This window comes from Drosophila montana, unplaced genomic scaffold (genome assembly GCF_035044405.1).
Source record: "Drosophila montana isolate Dmon_TW-CO22-7 unplaced genomic scaffold, ASM3504440v1 contig_787_1, whole genome shotgun sequence".
Lineage (NCBI taxonomy): Eukaryota > Metazoa > Arthropoda > Insecta > Diptera > Drosophilidae > Drosophila > Drosophila montana.
Window position 1 is genome coordinate 740,604 of NW_026999082.1, and position 16,704 is coordinate 757,307.

General features: G+C 40.3%; 1 protein-coding gene across 17 annotated transcripts in view; it reads left to right on the top strand.

Moving 5' to 3' along the window:
* Positions 1–16,704, top strand: part of trol (terribly reduced optic lobes) — a 137,355-nt gene that overhangs the window by 59,841 nt on the left and 60,810 nt on the right. The window contains exon 1 of one of the 17 annotated variants that reach the window (XM_064699078.1): positions 7,510–7,690. The exons of 14 other annotated variants lie outside the window; for them this stretch is intronic. In XM_064699078.1, the coding sequence (XP_064555148.1) occupies positions 7,582–7,690 (109 nt within the window). In that variant the 5' untranslated portion in view covers positions 7,510–7,581. Of the gene's footprint in view, positions 1–7,509; positions 7,691–16,704 lie in introns of those variants that run through there. 2 more of the 17 variants (XM_064699081.1, XM_064699082.1) reach the window with 2 other exon arrangements.

The following is a 16,704-nucleotide window of genomic DNA, read 5'->3' on the forward strand; positions in this document are numbered from 1 at the left end:
CGCTATTCGTTCGTGAAGTCTTAAGCTTTTGTTTGCGTTTTTTTGTTGAGCCAGTTTCGTGTTCAATTTTGCCTGGAAATCAGTTCCATGACCTTATGTTATGCCTGGAATCTGTTCCTTAAAGCTGAGTTATGCCTGGAAATCAGTTCCTTTAAATTTGTTCCATAAAGTTCAGTTATGCCTTGAAATCGGTTCCTTAAAGTTCAGTTAAGCCTGGAAATCAGTGCCTGGAAATTCGTTCCATAAAGTTCAGTTATGCCTGGAAATCGGTTCCTTAAAGTTCAGTAATGCCTTGAAATCAGTTCCTTAAAGATCAGTTATACCTGGAAATCAGTTCCTTAAAGTTCAGTTATTCCTGGAAATAAGTTCCTGGAAATTCGCTTCATAAAGTTCAGTTATGCCTGGAAATCAGTTCCCGGATATTCGTTCCATAAAGTTCAGTTATGGCTGGAAATCTTTTCCTTGAAACTTAGTTGTGTGTAAATCTATCTAAAACACAGTAATTTTTTTTAATCTCAGGCTTTGATTGCTTTATCGACGCTTTTGAGTTCCACAATAAAAATTATTGTAACTAAAGCTCTCTTCGATTAAATCGAACAATTTTATTTTTATGCCAAGTATCTGAACATTTAGAAAACTTTTAAGTTTTTTATAGATTCTATTTTATAGGCTCAAAGCAAATGCTGCTGGCTAACTTTCTTCTGTTTTTCATATAATTTATAGGCTAACATTAATTCAAATATTTAGTTGAGCTCGAATTTGGCAATTTAGCAGAAATTGCAAATTGAAAGCGGCAAGAAATCGTTTGAGCATCGAATTGGTTACCCTTTTATTTTGGTACTAATATTTTGGCCGCCACTGTGCGGGGGATGAGCTTGATTTTTGTCTTTGCTGCTGCTCAGGCATATATAGCACAAATATATATATATATATATATAAGTATATATTGTGGGTTTCAGCTGTCTGCCAATATTTGTTGTTGCTGCACAAATATTTTTGCTATCTGTTAAACAGTTGTAAATTGTTGTTGTTGACGGCAAATCTTAAAGAAATATATTTAAAGAGAAGACAAAATGAAGAAGCCATCGCTGAGCCAGCGAATAAATCGAATAAATCTGCCAGAGAGGACATTAAACGTTGCTGGCACTGATCGCGGCTCGTGTATCTTTGTATCTGACAGATACGACGTTGCGATGGAAATAGCAGCAGCAGCAACAACAACAACAACAACAACAACAACAATTAGTGTCGAAAGTTGTGCAGCCTGACAAATTGCCGACAAAACATAAAGAAAACAGCGCATTTCCCACTCACACTCCCTCCCTCTCCCTTTCCCTTCCTCTCTCTCTCTCTCTCTCTCTCTCTCTCTCTCTCTCTCTCTCTCTCTCTTTATCTCTCACCTCTGCTCTATTTGGGGTTGGCGACACTTCTTATAAATAACAGGCCCAAATATGGCAGAACCCCCAAAAGAAAAAAAAAACCATCTCAGCAAACTATTTTCGTAGCCAGCCCCAAGATTTACACTCAAAATTAAGCTGATCCGCACAGTTGCGTCCAAAATATTAGTACCAAGCGAAAAGAGAAACAAGCTTTAAAATGTGATAAACGAGTTTTTGAAGCTTTCCAATCGCAATTTCTGTTAATTTGTGTTCTCACGAAAGCCTCGAAAGGAATCGCATCTTGAGCTTTATTCAGTTTTGCATTTTAATTGATATTTTTCACAGCGAACTTGTGTTGCAACATGAAGTAGACATAAATTGAAGCTCTGACAGAGTGTTGAGAGCTGCAGCTACGTCAATTAACTCAGTTATTTGCCAAATTCGAACTCAAGTAAATATTTAAAATTATGTCTGCCCGTAAATTGTATGAAAAAAAAAGAAGAAAGTTAGCTGGCAGATAGAATCTAGAAAAAACTACAAAGTTTTCTTTGTGAAATTGTGATTCAAAGCCAAAAGCAAGCAGGATCCGTATCTAAGTTCTCTTTCATGCCCTACAAATCTCTGGACATTCTTAAAGAAAAGTCCATTTAGTTTATTTCTAAATCAAAAAAGGCAAATGTATCTCAACTATTTTTCATTTTTCTCTGGAGATTTCACAGGAAAAGGCAAAAGTATGTTTTGAATCTAGCCGTACAAATTATTGGAAATATTTAAATAAAAGTCCATTCAGTTAATTTCCAAGCCAAAACTTAATCAGATCCGTATTTGGCCTTTTTACAAGCTATACAAATCCTTGAACATTTTCAGCTTAAATTCCATGTGGTTAATTTCTCAGCGAAAATATCGGTATCTAGGTATTATTCATGCCCTACAAATCTCTGAACATTCTTAAAGAAAACTCAACTTTATTTCAATTAATTTCCACGCCCAAACTATATTTAGATGCTCAACAAATCTCTGAAAATATTAAACGTAAATTCCACTAAGTTTATTTCCAAGTCAAAAGTAGGATTCGTTTTTTTTTATTTTTCCCTGGAAATCTTAAAAGAAAAGGCCACTTAACTCATTTCTAAGGCAAAAGTAAGTCGAATTTGTATTTAGTCTTATTTATGTCCTCCATATCTGTGAATACTTTAAACGTAAAGTGCATTTGGCTCTTTTCCAAGACAAAACTAGGATTCATATCAGGCCTTTTTTCATTCCCTGCAAATCTCTGGACATTTTCAAAGAAAAGTGCATTTAGTTAATTCCTATCTAAGTTCTTTTTGATGGACTGTGAAAATATTTGAAGGCAAAGTCCAGTTGGTTAATTTCCAGGCCAAAAGTCGGATTCGTATCTAAACTTTTGTCTTTTCATCTATGCATTTCCTTTCATTTGACTTTTTTCTGTAAATTTCAAAAGCAAACTGCGCTTTGTTCATTTTCAAGCCAAGAGATGAACCAAATTATAGCTCTGGCCAATTGGCCAAGACAACAATTAATGCAGATAGATGCCAACTTGTGAGACTTCAACGAAGCAAGCTCTTTTTGTGGCCCAAAAGGTTTTCATTCAAAATTCCAAAAAATGCCCAAAAAGCAGCAGCTGTGAAAAGTTGTTGTCTCTTTCTCAAATACATTTATTTGAAATTTTTTGTTTTATTTTTGCAGCGTTCGCTCGTTTTTCGTTTGGTATTTTTTTCTGTTTCTGTTTCTGTTTCTGTTTCTGTTAAATTGTCGAGGATCAGCTTGCATGTGAAAACGTTGGCAGTTTTTCGCTTCTGGCTTGGGTTTCCCAGGCCCGCATTTGGCTGGCATTCAATGGAATGCCGAAACGCGATTGAAGGCTGGCTGGCACATATTATGTCTAAAGAGCTGCGGCTCTGCCCGCTCTCTAAGCATTTAGTTAGCCACCCATCCCCCCCTTTCCGCCCACCGACATTAAATGCTGTCCTGCTGCAGCTTCTGCCACATTATGCCTCATTAATTTTAATGACTTTTCACGCACAAAAAGGCGAACTAAACACGCTTAGTTAAGCTTTTAATGATGAGATCTTAATATACAAATTGTATATGCTAAGACATCACTTGCACACACACACACCCGCGACCGCACGCCGTGTGGCATGCAGCAAGCGCATCATTACTTGCCACACAAAAACAGGCGCAACTTTTGTTTATGAATAAAAAAAAAGAAAATACTGCCTGCAAAGAGCCTGGTAAAGTCAGCGCGTGCAGAGTGCTTTGAATGCATAACTTGGTCCATAACGAAATCAAGCAATAACTGATCGACTCAGAGATGCCCTGTAGCTAGAGTTAAAGCTGCTAGAATTAGGCTTATTCTGAGCAAAACAGCTTAGAGTGTCACATGTCTGGGTTTTGCTTTAAAAAGGCTTGGAGTAAAGTTGAAAAAGCCAAAGATTATTCCAATTTTATATATATACACTTTATATATGCCAAGTTTATTTTTCTTGTTACCTTTTACTTGTGCATAATAGCAAAAAAGATAAACAAGCATAAAAAGTTGAACCAGCGACTGCACGCCTGCTGGTTCAACGCGCTTAGGCAGCTAAGCTACGCGCAGTCTCAAGACCGCGCTGTTGTGGATGGATGCCCCCAACTCTCCCCCCACCCCCACACTCCTCGTTCGCTATCCGCCTTAACTGCTTGGGAATTGCAAGCCCAAGTGAGCCAAAAATCGGAGTATATTTCAATATTACTTCGTTGCTTTGATTTTAGTTTTGATTGATTTGGGCACAGTCCGCGAACTCATTCAGACATATGTTTTTGGGGCAGAGATCAGCATAATATATGTATGATGTTAAAAACAAAATAATAGGCGCGCGACCCATAAGTGAATGCAGTTTAGTTTATTGTTGCCGCCGCTTGTTGCCCCATTGTGTTGCAATATGCCAATTATAATGCGTAACATGTTCAGTTTGGCCAAAACCTGGCGGCCGCTTCATGTGCGCCACTTGCAGTCGGGCCAAACTAAAAGCATTCCTTTAATGTTAACTTAATTGAAACATAGGCAACAACTACCGCAACAACAGCAACAACAATGGCAACAGCTTTTTGTTGTATCTCATTTAATAATTTAATAATAATACCATGGTCGGGGAGGCAGGCATTTTGCCAAATGCCGCATAAACTACAAAGCTTTTACGCGTATCTCATAGATACGGCTTCCGCGGCCAGGCCAGCAACAGCAACAACAACAACAACAGCAGCAGCAGCAGCAGCAACAAAGCCTTTCACGTCACAACATTCAAAAAGCATTCAATATTCAAGCATTCGCGCATTCGATGCTTTTTCGCACTCAAAATCGCGCGCAGATGGTCAAATGCCCCCCTCCCCTTCTCGCTCCGTCGCGCCCCGTCGCACACACATGGCCAGAGGCGTGCTGCAGGGCTGCTTAGAGGGGGGGGGGGGGGGACTGGGGATTGGGTCTGGCATGTTCCAAGTTCAAGTTCATTACAGCGCCGCATGAAATCGGAATTTTTTGATGAATTACTTTATTTTCCTTGGTATTATTTTCTTTATTTTTTTTTTCACCTCATTTTATTTGCTCATATGAAAGAATTTGCTGTAATTTATGCGCGAAATTATGTGCAATATTTGCACAATTTGCCAGAGCGACAGGCAGAGAGAAAGAGAGAGAGAGAGCGAGTGCGAAAGAGGGAGAGGGAGTGACAAAAACTATGTAAAACTGGTGAAACATTTTTATCGTTTATTTTTATATTAATTAGTTTTTTCTCTAAATAATTAAAACTTTTCCTCGAGTTGGCATATAATGAGTACTTTGGTATTTAATAAATACTAGCCTGCATTTTTTGCTCACCGCTCGAGCAACAATTTTTTATATTGCTCTTGGTACGTCGATTTTACGCCCACAAGGAATTCAATTCAAGTTTTACGCATGAAGCATCTAAAATTGCAAAATATTGTTGCGTTTTATGACAAGTAAACCAAAAAATATGTTTTTTACCAACGTTTTCCGCGCTTTTTCCACACTTGCGGGCGGAATTTAAGCAAAACAGCGTCTTGACCTGCGCTCAGAACACATAAGTTAGCTGCTGTCGCAAATTCAGCTGCTTAGTTCTTATGATTTGAGCTGCTCGTTATCAATCAATCAGTCCGTCAGTCTGTGAGTCTGTCAATCAGTCAGTCAATCAGTTAGTCAGTCAGTGATTCAGTTAGTCAGCTCTAGTCCTCAGATCTTTCGCTCTTTCGCTTGAATCTGGCAACCAACTTTCTTCCTTTTCGGGTTCGGTTCGTATAGCTGTCGTTTTCCTATATTTATGCTCTCAAATTAGGTCTGGATTCTTGGTTTCTTTTCCCATTAGCTTTCATATTGATGTAATACTTTTATTTCGACTTCATAATTGTCCGCTCTTTTATTATTAATTATTAATGCCTTATTGTCTGCATGCCAAAATAGCAGCTGCGAAATATGGTTCTGGGTTTCCCCCAAACTAAATAATTGTATCAACTTCTGTGCGCAACTCGTGTGGTTTGAACCATGGTAAAGAAAGAGCATCAGTTAGATTCAAACTCGAACAGATCCTGATCAAATCGCTCCAAATGTGCGCTGGGCTTTTATAAAACTTAAGTTTCGTAGCGCCTCCATTTAAGCACAACTCGTGAGGTTTGAATCATGGCAAAGAAAAATCACCAGTTCGATTATAAAAAATTACCCATATCCTCATAAAATCTGAACTTAGTTAAAAATATGCACGAGACTTTTTTAAAATGCGTATCAACTTGTGTTTCGTTACGCCTGTTTGTGCGCGTAGCTTGTTTGGTTTGAACCATGCTAAAGAAAAAGCACCAGTTCGACTCGAAATTGGCAAGCCCGCTTGCCGCCCAATTCTCAGACTTTCGTTCCTCTTCTAGTTTAGTTACAATCCCAGCCATAATTAGCACTCGTTGAGCTCTGGTTGAGAAGGTTCGCGGCTCAAATCCACCAACATTTCGCCATCCGCCGTTTAGTTATGTGGCGCAAATCGTTCGCTTGTTGTTTTTGCTTGTTTGTTCTTTTGATTTGTGCGATTTGCTGCAATCGAAATAATTGGCAAAAACACGATTCCAACTTGCGCTTCAATTCCCCCTCGCAGAATGTGCCTTGAGGTTAGGTTGTCTGCTGCCCGATAACCTTAGACCTTTGCTTAGCTGCCCCGGCCATGCCCCGCCTCCTTCCTGCTGCTGTCGTGTATACAAAATATAGAATGGAAATTTGAAATTTTGATGCGACTGTCGGCAACAATTGAACAATTGAATGCTGATGAGGCAGCCGCCAGTCGCTGCCTGAAAGCGGGGCGTGAATTTTTCTCAATATTTTCTTCTACTTCTTCATTTATTTTTTTTTTTTTCGCAATAATTTTATTTGCACTTTTTTCCTGCTGTCTCCTGCTGTTTGGGCATATGAAAATATTTTGTTATTTAAAATTAAAGAACATTTAATGTGCGCTATATAGTTGCCCCTCCCTCCCCGCTCCCCGCCCCCTCCTCTGCCCGGCTCAGTGTGTGTCCTGTGTGGCTTGTTTTCCGCACTTTTCAGTTGTCCATTTTTTTTTAACCGTATTTTTGTTTATTTGTTTATTTTTTTTGGCACTTTTTTTTTCACTTTTCATTTCGCATAGACAAAGGCGGAAGTGTCCAATGCTGCGCGGAGGGAGTGTGGGAGGGGGGGAGGGCGGGTTGTGCGGGGCTCTTCATTGCTTTCATTTGTAACGGAAATGCTTGTGAAAATATCCCCTTTTGTGTGTGCGTGTGTGTGTGAGTGGTGTTTTTTGTGTGTGTCCTGTTCGGCTGCTGTTCTGGGTGTTAATGCGTTGTCCTTGACCGGAAGCGCTTCCACTGTCCGCTGCTGCGCCCCCCGCTGTGCGCTTTATGCGCTGCCCCAAGCGCCGCGGGTGGCAAGAGGAGGGCGCGTCCTGCCTGTTAGCTGTGTAGGGCCGCGAGGGGAGAGGAGGGTGTAGGGGGCTGACAACATTTGTATGGAGCACTCCGAGAGCCGCGCCACATTCCACTTGCTAAATAGGCTGCAAATCTCTTGCAGTTGCATTTGCCACAAAAAAAGCGTCGCTGTTGCATTTGCCGTCGCCGTCGCCGTCGCCGCCGCTGCTGCCCCTTGAGGAATTCCTAGTGACCGCAGGCCAGCTACATGGCTAGGCTAATGCAGCCCCTGGCGGCCATTTGGCTGCTGTGGGCGCTGCTTGGCGCCGACCTCGGTGCGAGGCGTGGCGTCGAGGCGCGCAGCTGGGATTATCATGGTAAGTTCGCGCACAGATTGACTTTGGCCGGGCCAAAAACTCTAAACGAAGCAATCAAATTGTAAGAGAAACAACAACAATGCACACACACGCACAACAACACACATACACGCACACACACCAACACACTCATAAGTGTTGCCCATTCAGCTAGTTTTTGTACTCACTTGCCTACAAAACTGGCCATTTTTTAAACGAATTTAGCCATTTTTTATTTGCTGCACTTTTTTAAAAAAAAAAAAACTCCAATGTAACTTCTTGCCTGTATTGCAGCTCATAGACAATATTTATTTTGTTTTAATGCTCAGCTGGAAATAAGCTTATTAAGAAAAGCGAACTTATAAAGTTCATATAGACTCAGGAGAAAGACCAGAGAGTCCATCTCTCCGCCTCTGTAAATGCATTAATCTCAGAAACTATATGAGCTTGAAATATCTCCTCCAATTCTCATATTATCGATAAATATCGATTTTGAGATGTTTAGTGTTAAGCACAACTCGGATATAATTAGATATTATTGGCAAAAACTCAAAGACCCTGCATTTTGTTAGGCATTTACTTGGGCTTTGGTATCCACACGATTTCGTATGTCGCGCTATGACGCTCAAAATTTCATAAAGATCGGACTCTAGATACCGATCCTAAGCAATAATGCATTTCGCTTGGTATGGCTTCAGGGAAAGAAGAAGCACTGTTCCCAATTAATCGCAATAAATACAGTCAAGCCTGTTAATAGTCTATCGATTCCAGCACAGACTTCAAGCATTGCCTGTGTAAAAAAGTGTGACCGTAGCAGCCAGAGCATAATTCGCAGGCCAACTTTTGCAATGCCTTTTGCAATTACTTTGAGAGAAACTGCGTCCAGGCAGGCAGTCAGCTCCTTGGCTTTTAGTGTGCCTTGAAACCTTGCTAATTAAATACAGCTATTTTAGCTTTTTAGCCATTTTGTGCATTCGATTTGGCTGGACATTTTTTGTGGCGACAGCTGGCAACACTGTCGCCCATCGATTGCGTTACAATTAATTTCAATCAGCGAATGGCATCCGCATTTAATTGCCGCTCAATTGCAAGCAGAATTGACAACAGCGCATGCAGCTGCACAGATTGGCGCCTGAGCAGGGACCAAGCGCGCGCACACACACACACACACACAGACACAGAGACACAGACACAGACAATGCTTTATGGCATTCGGTCACACTGTTATCTTTCGTCTCAATCGTGCCCGTCGTGCACAAATCTAGGCTAATTGTTTGTCGCTTTTGTAATAATGATGCCAGCGACCAATTAATTTGCACAAACATCTTAATTTAGAAATAAGAGAAGTAAAGCACACACACACACACACACACACACACACGAGCGCTTAAACATGACGTGGGTCACACTTACAAACTGTGCTTGCACTTGACTTTCTGCTTTTATACTGAATACTCAACCATTACGCAACTGCATTTGCTGTTGCATTGCTTTCATTGCGTCTGAACTGAAATATTAAACCAGAATTATGCATTTGCATCTACTTTATATTTATGTGCCCATCGAAGGCAACCGCCTGGTCTTCAGCTACGATTATGATTCTAAATATTTTTGATTTTCATTTTGTGATTTGTCTTTCGCAACATTTAAAATTCACAAAATTAATGATAGCACGCTAATTTAGTTAATAGACATGCACCACATGCATTTAAATACGAAGCAAGAGAGAGGCCAAATGAAAATTCGCCCTTATGACGCACAACGTTTGCGAAAGTAGCACATAAAGAAAGCAAAAGAATTGACAATAGTTTCTAAAACTTCGCGAAAACAGCTTGAAAGTAAAACACCAAAAAAAAAAAAAACATGTGCAATTCATGAGAGTGGAATTCTTTTCCTATAAATTTGGGAATTCAATTTTAATAATTTTTTTAGATGTAGATGACAGTAAAACCTTTGCGAATATCGTGCAAAGGGCAACAAAAAAATGAAGGCAATTCTTATGTAAATGCAGGAAATATAATATAATTGAGAACTAAATATTCTGTCTTGGTAAACTTTCGTTTTTAAGCATTAATGTTAACATAAAGACAGTAAAACCTTTGCGAATAGAGCAGTAAAAGCGAAAGTGAAAAGAGTGGAAACAAGTAAGGGTAAAGAGGGAAACGTTAACGTATATGGCACAAAAGAGGAACTAAAGAAATAGGTAGAGAATAAATTGACGACCCGCTTAAGCAACGAGATACTTAAACAAAAACAAATATATGAGAAAAAAAAGGAAATAAATAAAGTAAAGTATATAAATAATAAGAAAATGATGCAATACGGAATGCTTTAACTAATATCAAAATGCAAACAATTTTCACGGACTTGTTATCTAATATGTATTTGCACATGTGCAGCCAGTTGCACTGATGTGGCAATTTATCTAGCTAGATGGAACTCTGTGCTATGTTGGTATTTCCTGATTGTAAATCTATTGTCTAAGCGAATAACTGAAGGGGGTTTCAAATAGTCGAAAGGGGTGGGGGGGGGGGGGGTTGGGGGTGGTGCTGGGAGGTGAGGGAATTGAGTTGGTGGTCACGAGTTTGTTCAAAGACGCTTCTCACTTTCTAGGCCTTTGGTCACGGTCACAGCTAGAGCGAGAGAGAGGGAGAGGGCGGGAGAGTGAGAGAGAGTGAGAGAGAGAGAGGGGGGGAGAGAGAGTGAGGTAGAGCTTAAAGCGAACAGATTTTGATATTTGATACACGGCAAAGACAATGTTAAAAGACAAAGGTACATAGAAATTAAAACTGTAAGCGTGTGTGTGTGTGTGTGTGTGTGTATCTGTGTGCGTGTGCCGGCGTGTGTGTGCTTGCAGTTAAATGTATTTACGACAATGTCATCCTTGACTTCATTAAATGGCATGTGTGTGCTGCCGCTTAACTGTGAACGCGCCAGTGTGTATCTGCATCTTTGTATCTGTATCTTTTGCATTTGTATCTGCAGCTGCATTTATGTAACTTTATCTGTGACGAGCAGCAGCAGCAACGGCAGCCGCAAATAAAACAAACAACATTTGTTTTTTGCTTATCTATTTTTCTGTTTCTTTTTCTTTTTATATATAGTTTTTGTTTGTTATTTGCCTTCATGTGGATTTGCAAACGCTTGAATTTTGAATGCTGGCAAATGCCCAAAACAATATTTTGGAATTATTAAATTTCGGTTGTCGTTTATTAAATATCTTCAACATAACAAAGTAAATGTCCAAGCTGACCTGTTAACGCCTAAATATAGATTCTTTTTGCACACATTTCAGTTTACATCATTCAGATTTCTTGCGAAATGCGAGAGTGTTGGGCTCCTTGAATGTTTGTGCACATTTTTCATTTCCATCCAACACAAACGCAAATTGTTCAAATGTGCAAATCTTTGAATAGATTTTAATACCTTTCAGTGCTTAAATACCTTACATTCAAGAAACTCGTCTTGCATGTGGCCAAGTCGCTGCTTTGCGTTTGAATAAAAAATGAAATTCATAAATTTCATAAATTATTGACGAGCAACCTTAGAGAAACCTTCCAAGCGCATTTTGCAAAACAACATATTTATTAGTTTCAGATTTTGCCACGGACTAAATCTCGTATTTGTTTAATCACAGACAAGAAAATTGATGCAAGTTTCTTCTAGACTCATACAAAGTTTTTTAATCCAATAAGCGTATATTGCCCCGCTTTGCCTTTTTATTTCCTCACATAATTTCACCAATATTTAACTTTCGCCCATAAAACCATTATGTTTGGAAAGTCAGTAAATCAGGCAATTAGTCACTCAGTCAGTCAGTCAGTCAGTCAGTCAGTTAATCAACCAATTAATCAGTTAATCAGTGTGTCATTAAGTTAGTTGGTGGGTCAATCAGTTAGTCAATCAGTCAATCAGTCAGTAAGCCAATAAGTCAGTCTGTCAGTCAATCAGCAAGTCAGTCGGTCAATCAGCCCGTCAATCATTCAGTCAGTGAATCAAGAGGTCAGTCAGTCAATCATTCAGTCAGTTAGTCAAAAAGTCATTTAATCAGTCATCTAGAATTTTAATCGTCTGAAGGTCAATTAGTCAGTCAATAAGTGAGTTAGTCAATCAGCCCATCAATCATCTCAATTATACCGTTAATCAATGAGTCAGTTAGTGAGTCAATATGTCTGTCAGTCAGTAAGGCAATCAATCAGTCAATCATTCATTCAGTGATTCAATAAAGCAGTCGATCAAGTTTGAGGGAAGGAAAATCTTGAAAATTAAACTAAAAATTGGTGCAGCTTGGGATAGTTACAGGGCATTTGCTAGTCGTACATGCTGCTTGCGGTGGCTTGTAATGTTTTATTTATTTGTTTAACTGATTTGTGGCACAGTGTGCGTATATGTGTGTGAGTGTGTGTGTGAGTGTGTGTGTGTGTGTGTGTCCACTTTTTCATAATTTATTTTTCTTACTTTGAAATTTGCAGCTTTTTGCTGTTTTTTGTTGTTGTTGTTGTCTTTGTGCTTGCAAAATGTTTATTTTTAATACAATGCAACGGCCGCCGCCCACCGCCACACACACACACACACACACACACACACATACAGACACATAAAATTCTAAAGTTGCAACACAAAAGCTAAAAACTTGAGTTTTCTGGTTGCCCGCGTCAAGCGCTTCCTGAAGAACCCGCAAAAAAAGGCGAACAAGAAAAGAAAAAGAGAACAGAAGCAGCAGACAAAAGCTAAGAAGGAGGAAGAAGCAGAAGAAGCTCTAGTGGTAGCAGTGAAAGGGGGTGGGGGGGGGGGGTGTGCGGCAAATGAAATAAACACCGAAATGAGATATGCTATATAAATAAATGATGCGACCACTGCATCGGGGTGTGTGTGTGTGTGTGTGTGTGTGCGAGTGTGTGTGTGTGCGAGTGTGTTTGCCTAGCTGCATGCTCATGCGCTGATGTAAGCGCCGCTCAAGTGTGTGTGTGTGTGTGAACAATTAAAAGCTTGCAACTTGTTAAGCGCATTTCTATTTGCAGTCGCTCGCCTGTGACTGCAAGTGTGACCGTAAGTGTGACTGCGCCTGTTGTAACGGTGACTGCCACAAATACAGTTAACAGCGGCTTTGTGTGTTTGCCCTTTGTTGTGCCTCTGTGTGTGTGTGTGTGTGTGTGTTTGTTTGTTTGTTGTGCGACAGCAAACTCCACATTTCAGGGCCAGGTCCAAGCAGCTCGACCCCGGGGAGGAGCCCCTTGAGCTTCTTGTTTGTGTAGGCTGCATTGTGGCAACAAATTAAAGTGCAACACGTATGTGTGTGTGTGCGTGAGGGGTGTTTGTATGCGTGTGGGTGAGTGTGTGGCCAGAGCAGCGCTGCAGCTCAAAAAAATTGGTTGCGGCTTCAATTTTAATGGGATTTTGGTCATGTTATTTGTTTGAAATAAGGTTTGCTTGCACTTGGGTCCTGACTGATTGACTGACACGCTGACTGACTGACTGATCGACTGACTGACTGACTGACTGACTAACTGACTGATAATCAACACACTGCCCGAATCGTAAGAGGTGCTTAAAAAAGACGAAGTTTCGGGCAAACTTCCACCCGCAACTGTGGAAAATAAGTGGAAATTGGTCGCAACCATTTTGTGTTTCATTTGTTTGGCTGCTAACTCATTGTTCGAATTGCAAATTCATGTGAGACGTGTTTCACTTTGTTTGTGTTGGAGATATCCAATTCTGTTGGTTGGCAAATGCGAATCCGGGTCAAAGGTTGCATGTGTGAAAGTTTATTGTTTTGCAAGAAAATTTTGATTTACATTTTTGCTGCTTTGAGCTCATTGATTATTAAATACATTTTTAAAATAAAATGTAAGAAGCGAAAAGTTTCAAATTTAAGACGGGCGCCAAATGCTTAAAAATTTGAAGCCGAGCAAGGCCGGGCAATATGCGCTGGCAAATGCCACATATATAGATGTGTATATGTAATATTTTAAGCAACAAATTCGCAGATTTAATATGTAAGCAAAATGGCTGCAAACTTGAGCCAGTCAAACTCATTTTGACTGTTCTCCCCGCCAAAACTAGCTGTTTTTGTTTTTTGTCGGCTGCCCTTATAACCCTTTAGACTGCCCAGCGGCTGTTTGGGTAACAGAATACGCGGCAAGTGTATCTAAAGATAGTATCTGCAGCCGAAGTATCTACATATGCGGCCAGATGTATCTGCGGCTCGAAACTGACGTCGTGACGGGTTTCGTTTGTAATTTGATGCTTATGCCATTAACAAAAATGTCAAAATGCCATTGGGCATGCAGCCATGCCCACACCACCCACAAGCCAGCCCCATAGGGGGAGGGGGTTGGAGGTGGAAGTGGAATTAGGTGGGTGTGTGTGTTGTTGTTGTGGCACAATGTCGTGGCACGTAATTTGCTTTTGCTGAAGCGCGTGCGAAATGTTAAAAAAGCTGAAACTGAAACTGGAATAGCTATAGCAGAAAATCTAGCCAGAGAGAGAGAGGGAGAGAGGGGGGAGAGTGATGGGGTGAGGGGGAGAGTGTGAGTTGATTATAAGAAAGTTTCCAATTTTTTCGCAATGAGATTTGATTTTTGTATTTTGTGCAAAATGTAAAAGTGGAAGGCGAAAAGTCAGCCTGAGCAGGGGCAACTTTTTTGTATTTTATTATTTTTTATTATTGTTATTTTTTTTTTTTTTTTTTTGTTGTTGCTTATTTTCCATTTTCCCGCAGACAGCCTCATGCAACGGCATCTAATGTTTAGCTGATTAAATACGTGACTTCATTCTATTGTTGACAAGTTCATTTTTGTTGCAACGCAGCACGGCTTCAGGTCTGCAGTCCATATAAATATAAATAAGTCAACGCTGGGCTCTGCCGGCCGTTGCAAATCGTATAAGATATGTACAAGATATATACAATTTGCAGGCGACAAGATACTTTACTTTAGCTGTCATATTGTGAATGCAAATTTATGCAGCTGTCTGTTGGCCGTGCGAGGCAAACACGCGACTGTCGCTGGGCGGTGGCCAATTATTTTGAATCGATAAATCGCTCAGCTATCGATTAACGATTGAACGCGCACGACTTAACCTTGATCGCAAAGCTCAAACCTCTGGCCCTGACAGTGCCAATGCTGGCTCGGCTTGCACTCAAGCCATCTTTTGACAGGCAACAGCACTTCAACACTTCAAGCAACACACTCTTAACAACTTGTTAATACGCGCAATTAATTGCTTGGCCATAAAAGAGCAGCAGCAAGCAGGGGTGTTCCCGAACAGAATCTGCGCGACTATCAGATGCCCTTAAGCTAGCTTTCTACTAGACACACGCGTCCAACTGCGCCCCACTACTCTACAGAAAACTCTTCTATATTCTCTTATAGCTCGGTTGCTTACAGTCCAAACCATATGCATTTTACACGGCTCAAATATGACATCCAATTGTGTTTGCCTACCAAAGCGCAAGGATTTAGCATTCAAAGTGAAAAGGGTATCCAAAAAGTCACATATTCTCAATCTGTGTTAACTCCCCAAGAATCTGTGTTAACTCCCCAAGAAGCTACATGCCAAGTTTGGTGTAGTTAGCTCCCAAATTCTTCGAGTTATGCTTAAGAAACAAAAATCGATATTTATCGATAATATGAAAATGGTGACAGATATCGATAGAAGATAATAACCTTGTTTTGCGTAGGCTTCAGCAGAATATGTAATTCGAATTCCAAGTAACAGAGAAACAGATGATCGACCCAGCTCTTCGTCGCGCTCAATAATCGATACACTTTATCGAATCGATGTTATCGATAACAACATCGACCTGCAACCTACTTTTGCACAAAAACTCAAGACTATTCACGCATTTTTTTATGGATTCTCAGGGTATAAAAAAAATTGTGTGATATCTCTGTTTGGCACGCGTATCTGCAGCACTTGAAGTTGCCATTGAGCGCATGCCGCATACCCTGTAAAAGAGCAGGAACTAGGGCATGCTAGAAGCGAAGCAAGTGAGAATGAATAATAACAAACAAAAATTTAATATAAAGGAGGCAAAAGTCAAGTCAAAAGCAAAAGTCAAAACTAAGCTGTAGAAAATATATTAGAATAATTATAAATTGGGATTACAGGGCATTTTTTAGTCGTGCATTGGCCGCACTTGTATTGCAACTTGTCTTGGCCTTATGCAAATCGAGGCCCAGCAACGACAGCGACAACAATGTTGACTTGACTGACTGACTGACTGACTGACTGACTGACTGACTGACTGACTGACTGACTGAGTGACTGAGTTGCATGACAAATGACAAGCGCAGCGGGAAGAATGAATTTATGAGCGCAGTGCAGATACCGCATAAAGTATCTCACAGATACGCCGCAGCTAAGCTTGTTGCATGCTAGAAAATAAATTTGCGCTGCGGCGCGTTTCGATTCGTGTTGTTGCAATTGGAATTGCAATTGCGATGCGCCACGCAATCGAAATATTCGCATAAACAGTTTAAACAATTCGCGAGCCACTCGAAATGCACTCGAAAGTGCCAAATTGCAATGCAGCCTGTGGGCGCGTGGGCGTGGCACTTCATATATATAAGTATATAAATACATAAGAAAATACACATGTATTAGACACATAGATATCGTCATTAAAAGTGCGTCTTCGGCGCAGTTGCTGCTTGGGTATTTTACAGTTACCAGCCGACTAATGTCAACCATTATGCGGCAATTTCCAAAATTATAGGGTATCTGCTGGCAGCACAAATCGATTTGTAGCTCAAGCGCGTTAAGTGTTGTCTTTTGTGGGCATTTCTGCATAAATACTTTAAGTATTTTTCAGTACCTTTTGCCAAATGCCGCTGCCACGCCCCTGTTGTTGTGTTTTTTTCTGAGTCTGAAGAAAGGGAATCGAACCTGTGCATCTGGCCTGAATTGATGCATTAGTTTTGTGCGCTGATCTGAAATATTTTTGAGTATTTTTCAGTTACTTGATTAGTTAATTTATGCAATTTTCAGTTAGTTGATAAATTTATTCATGAAATGTGATCTTGATTGTGTAC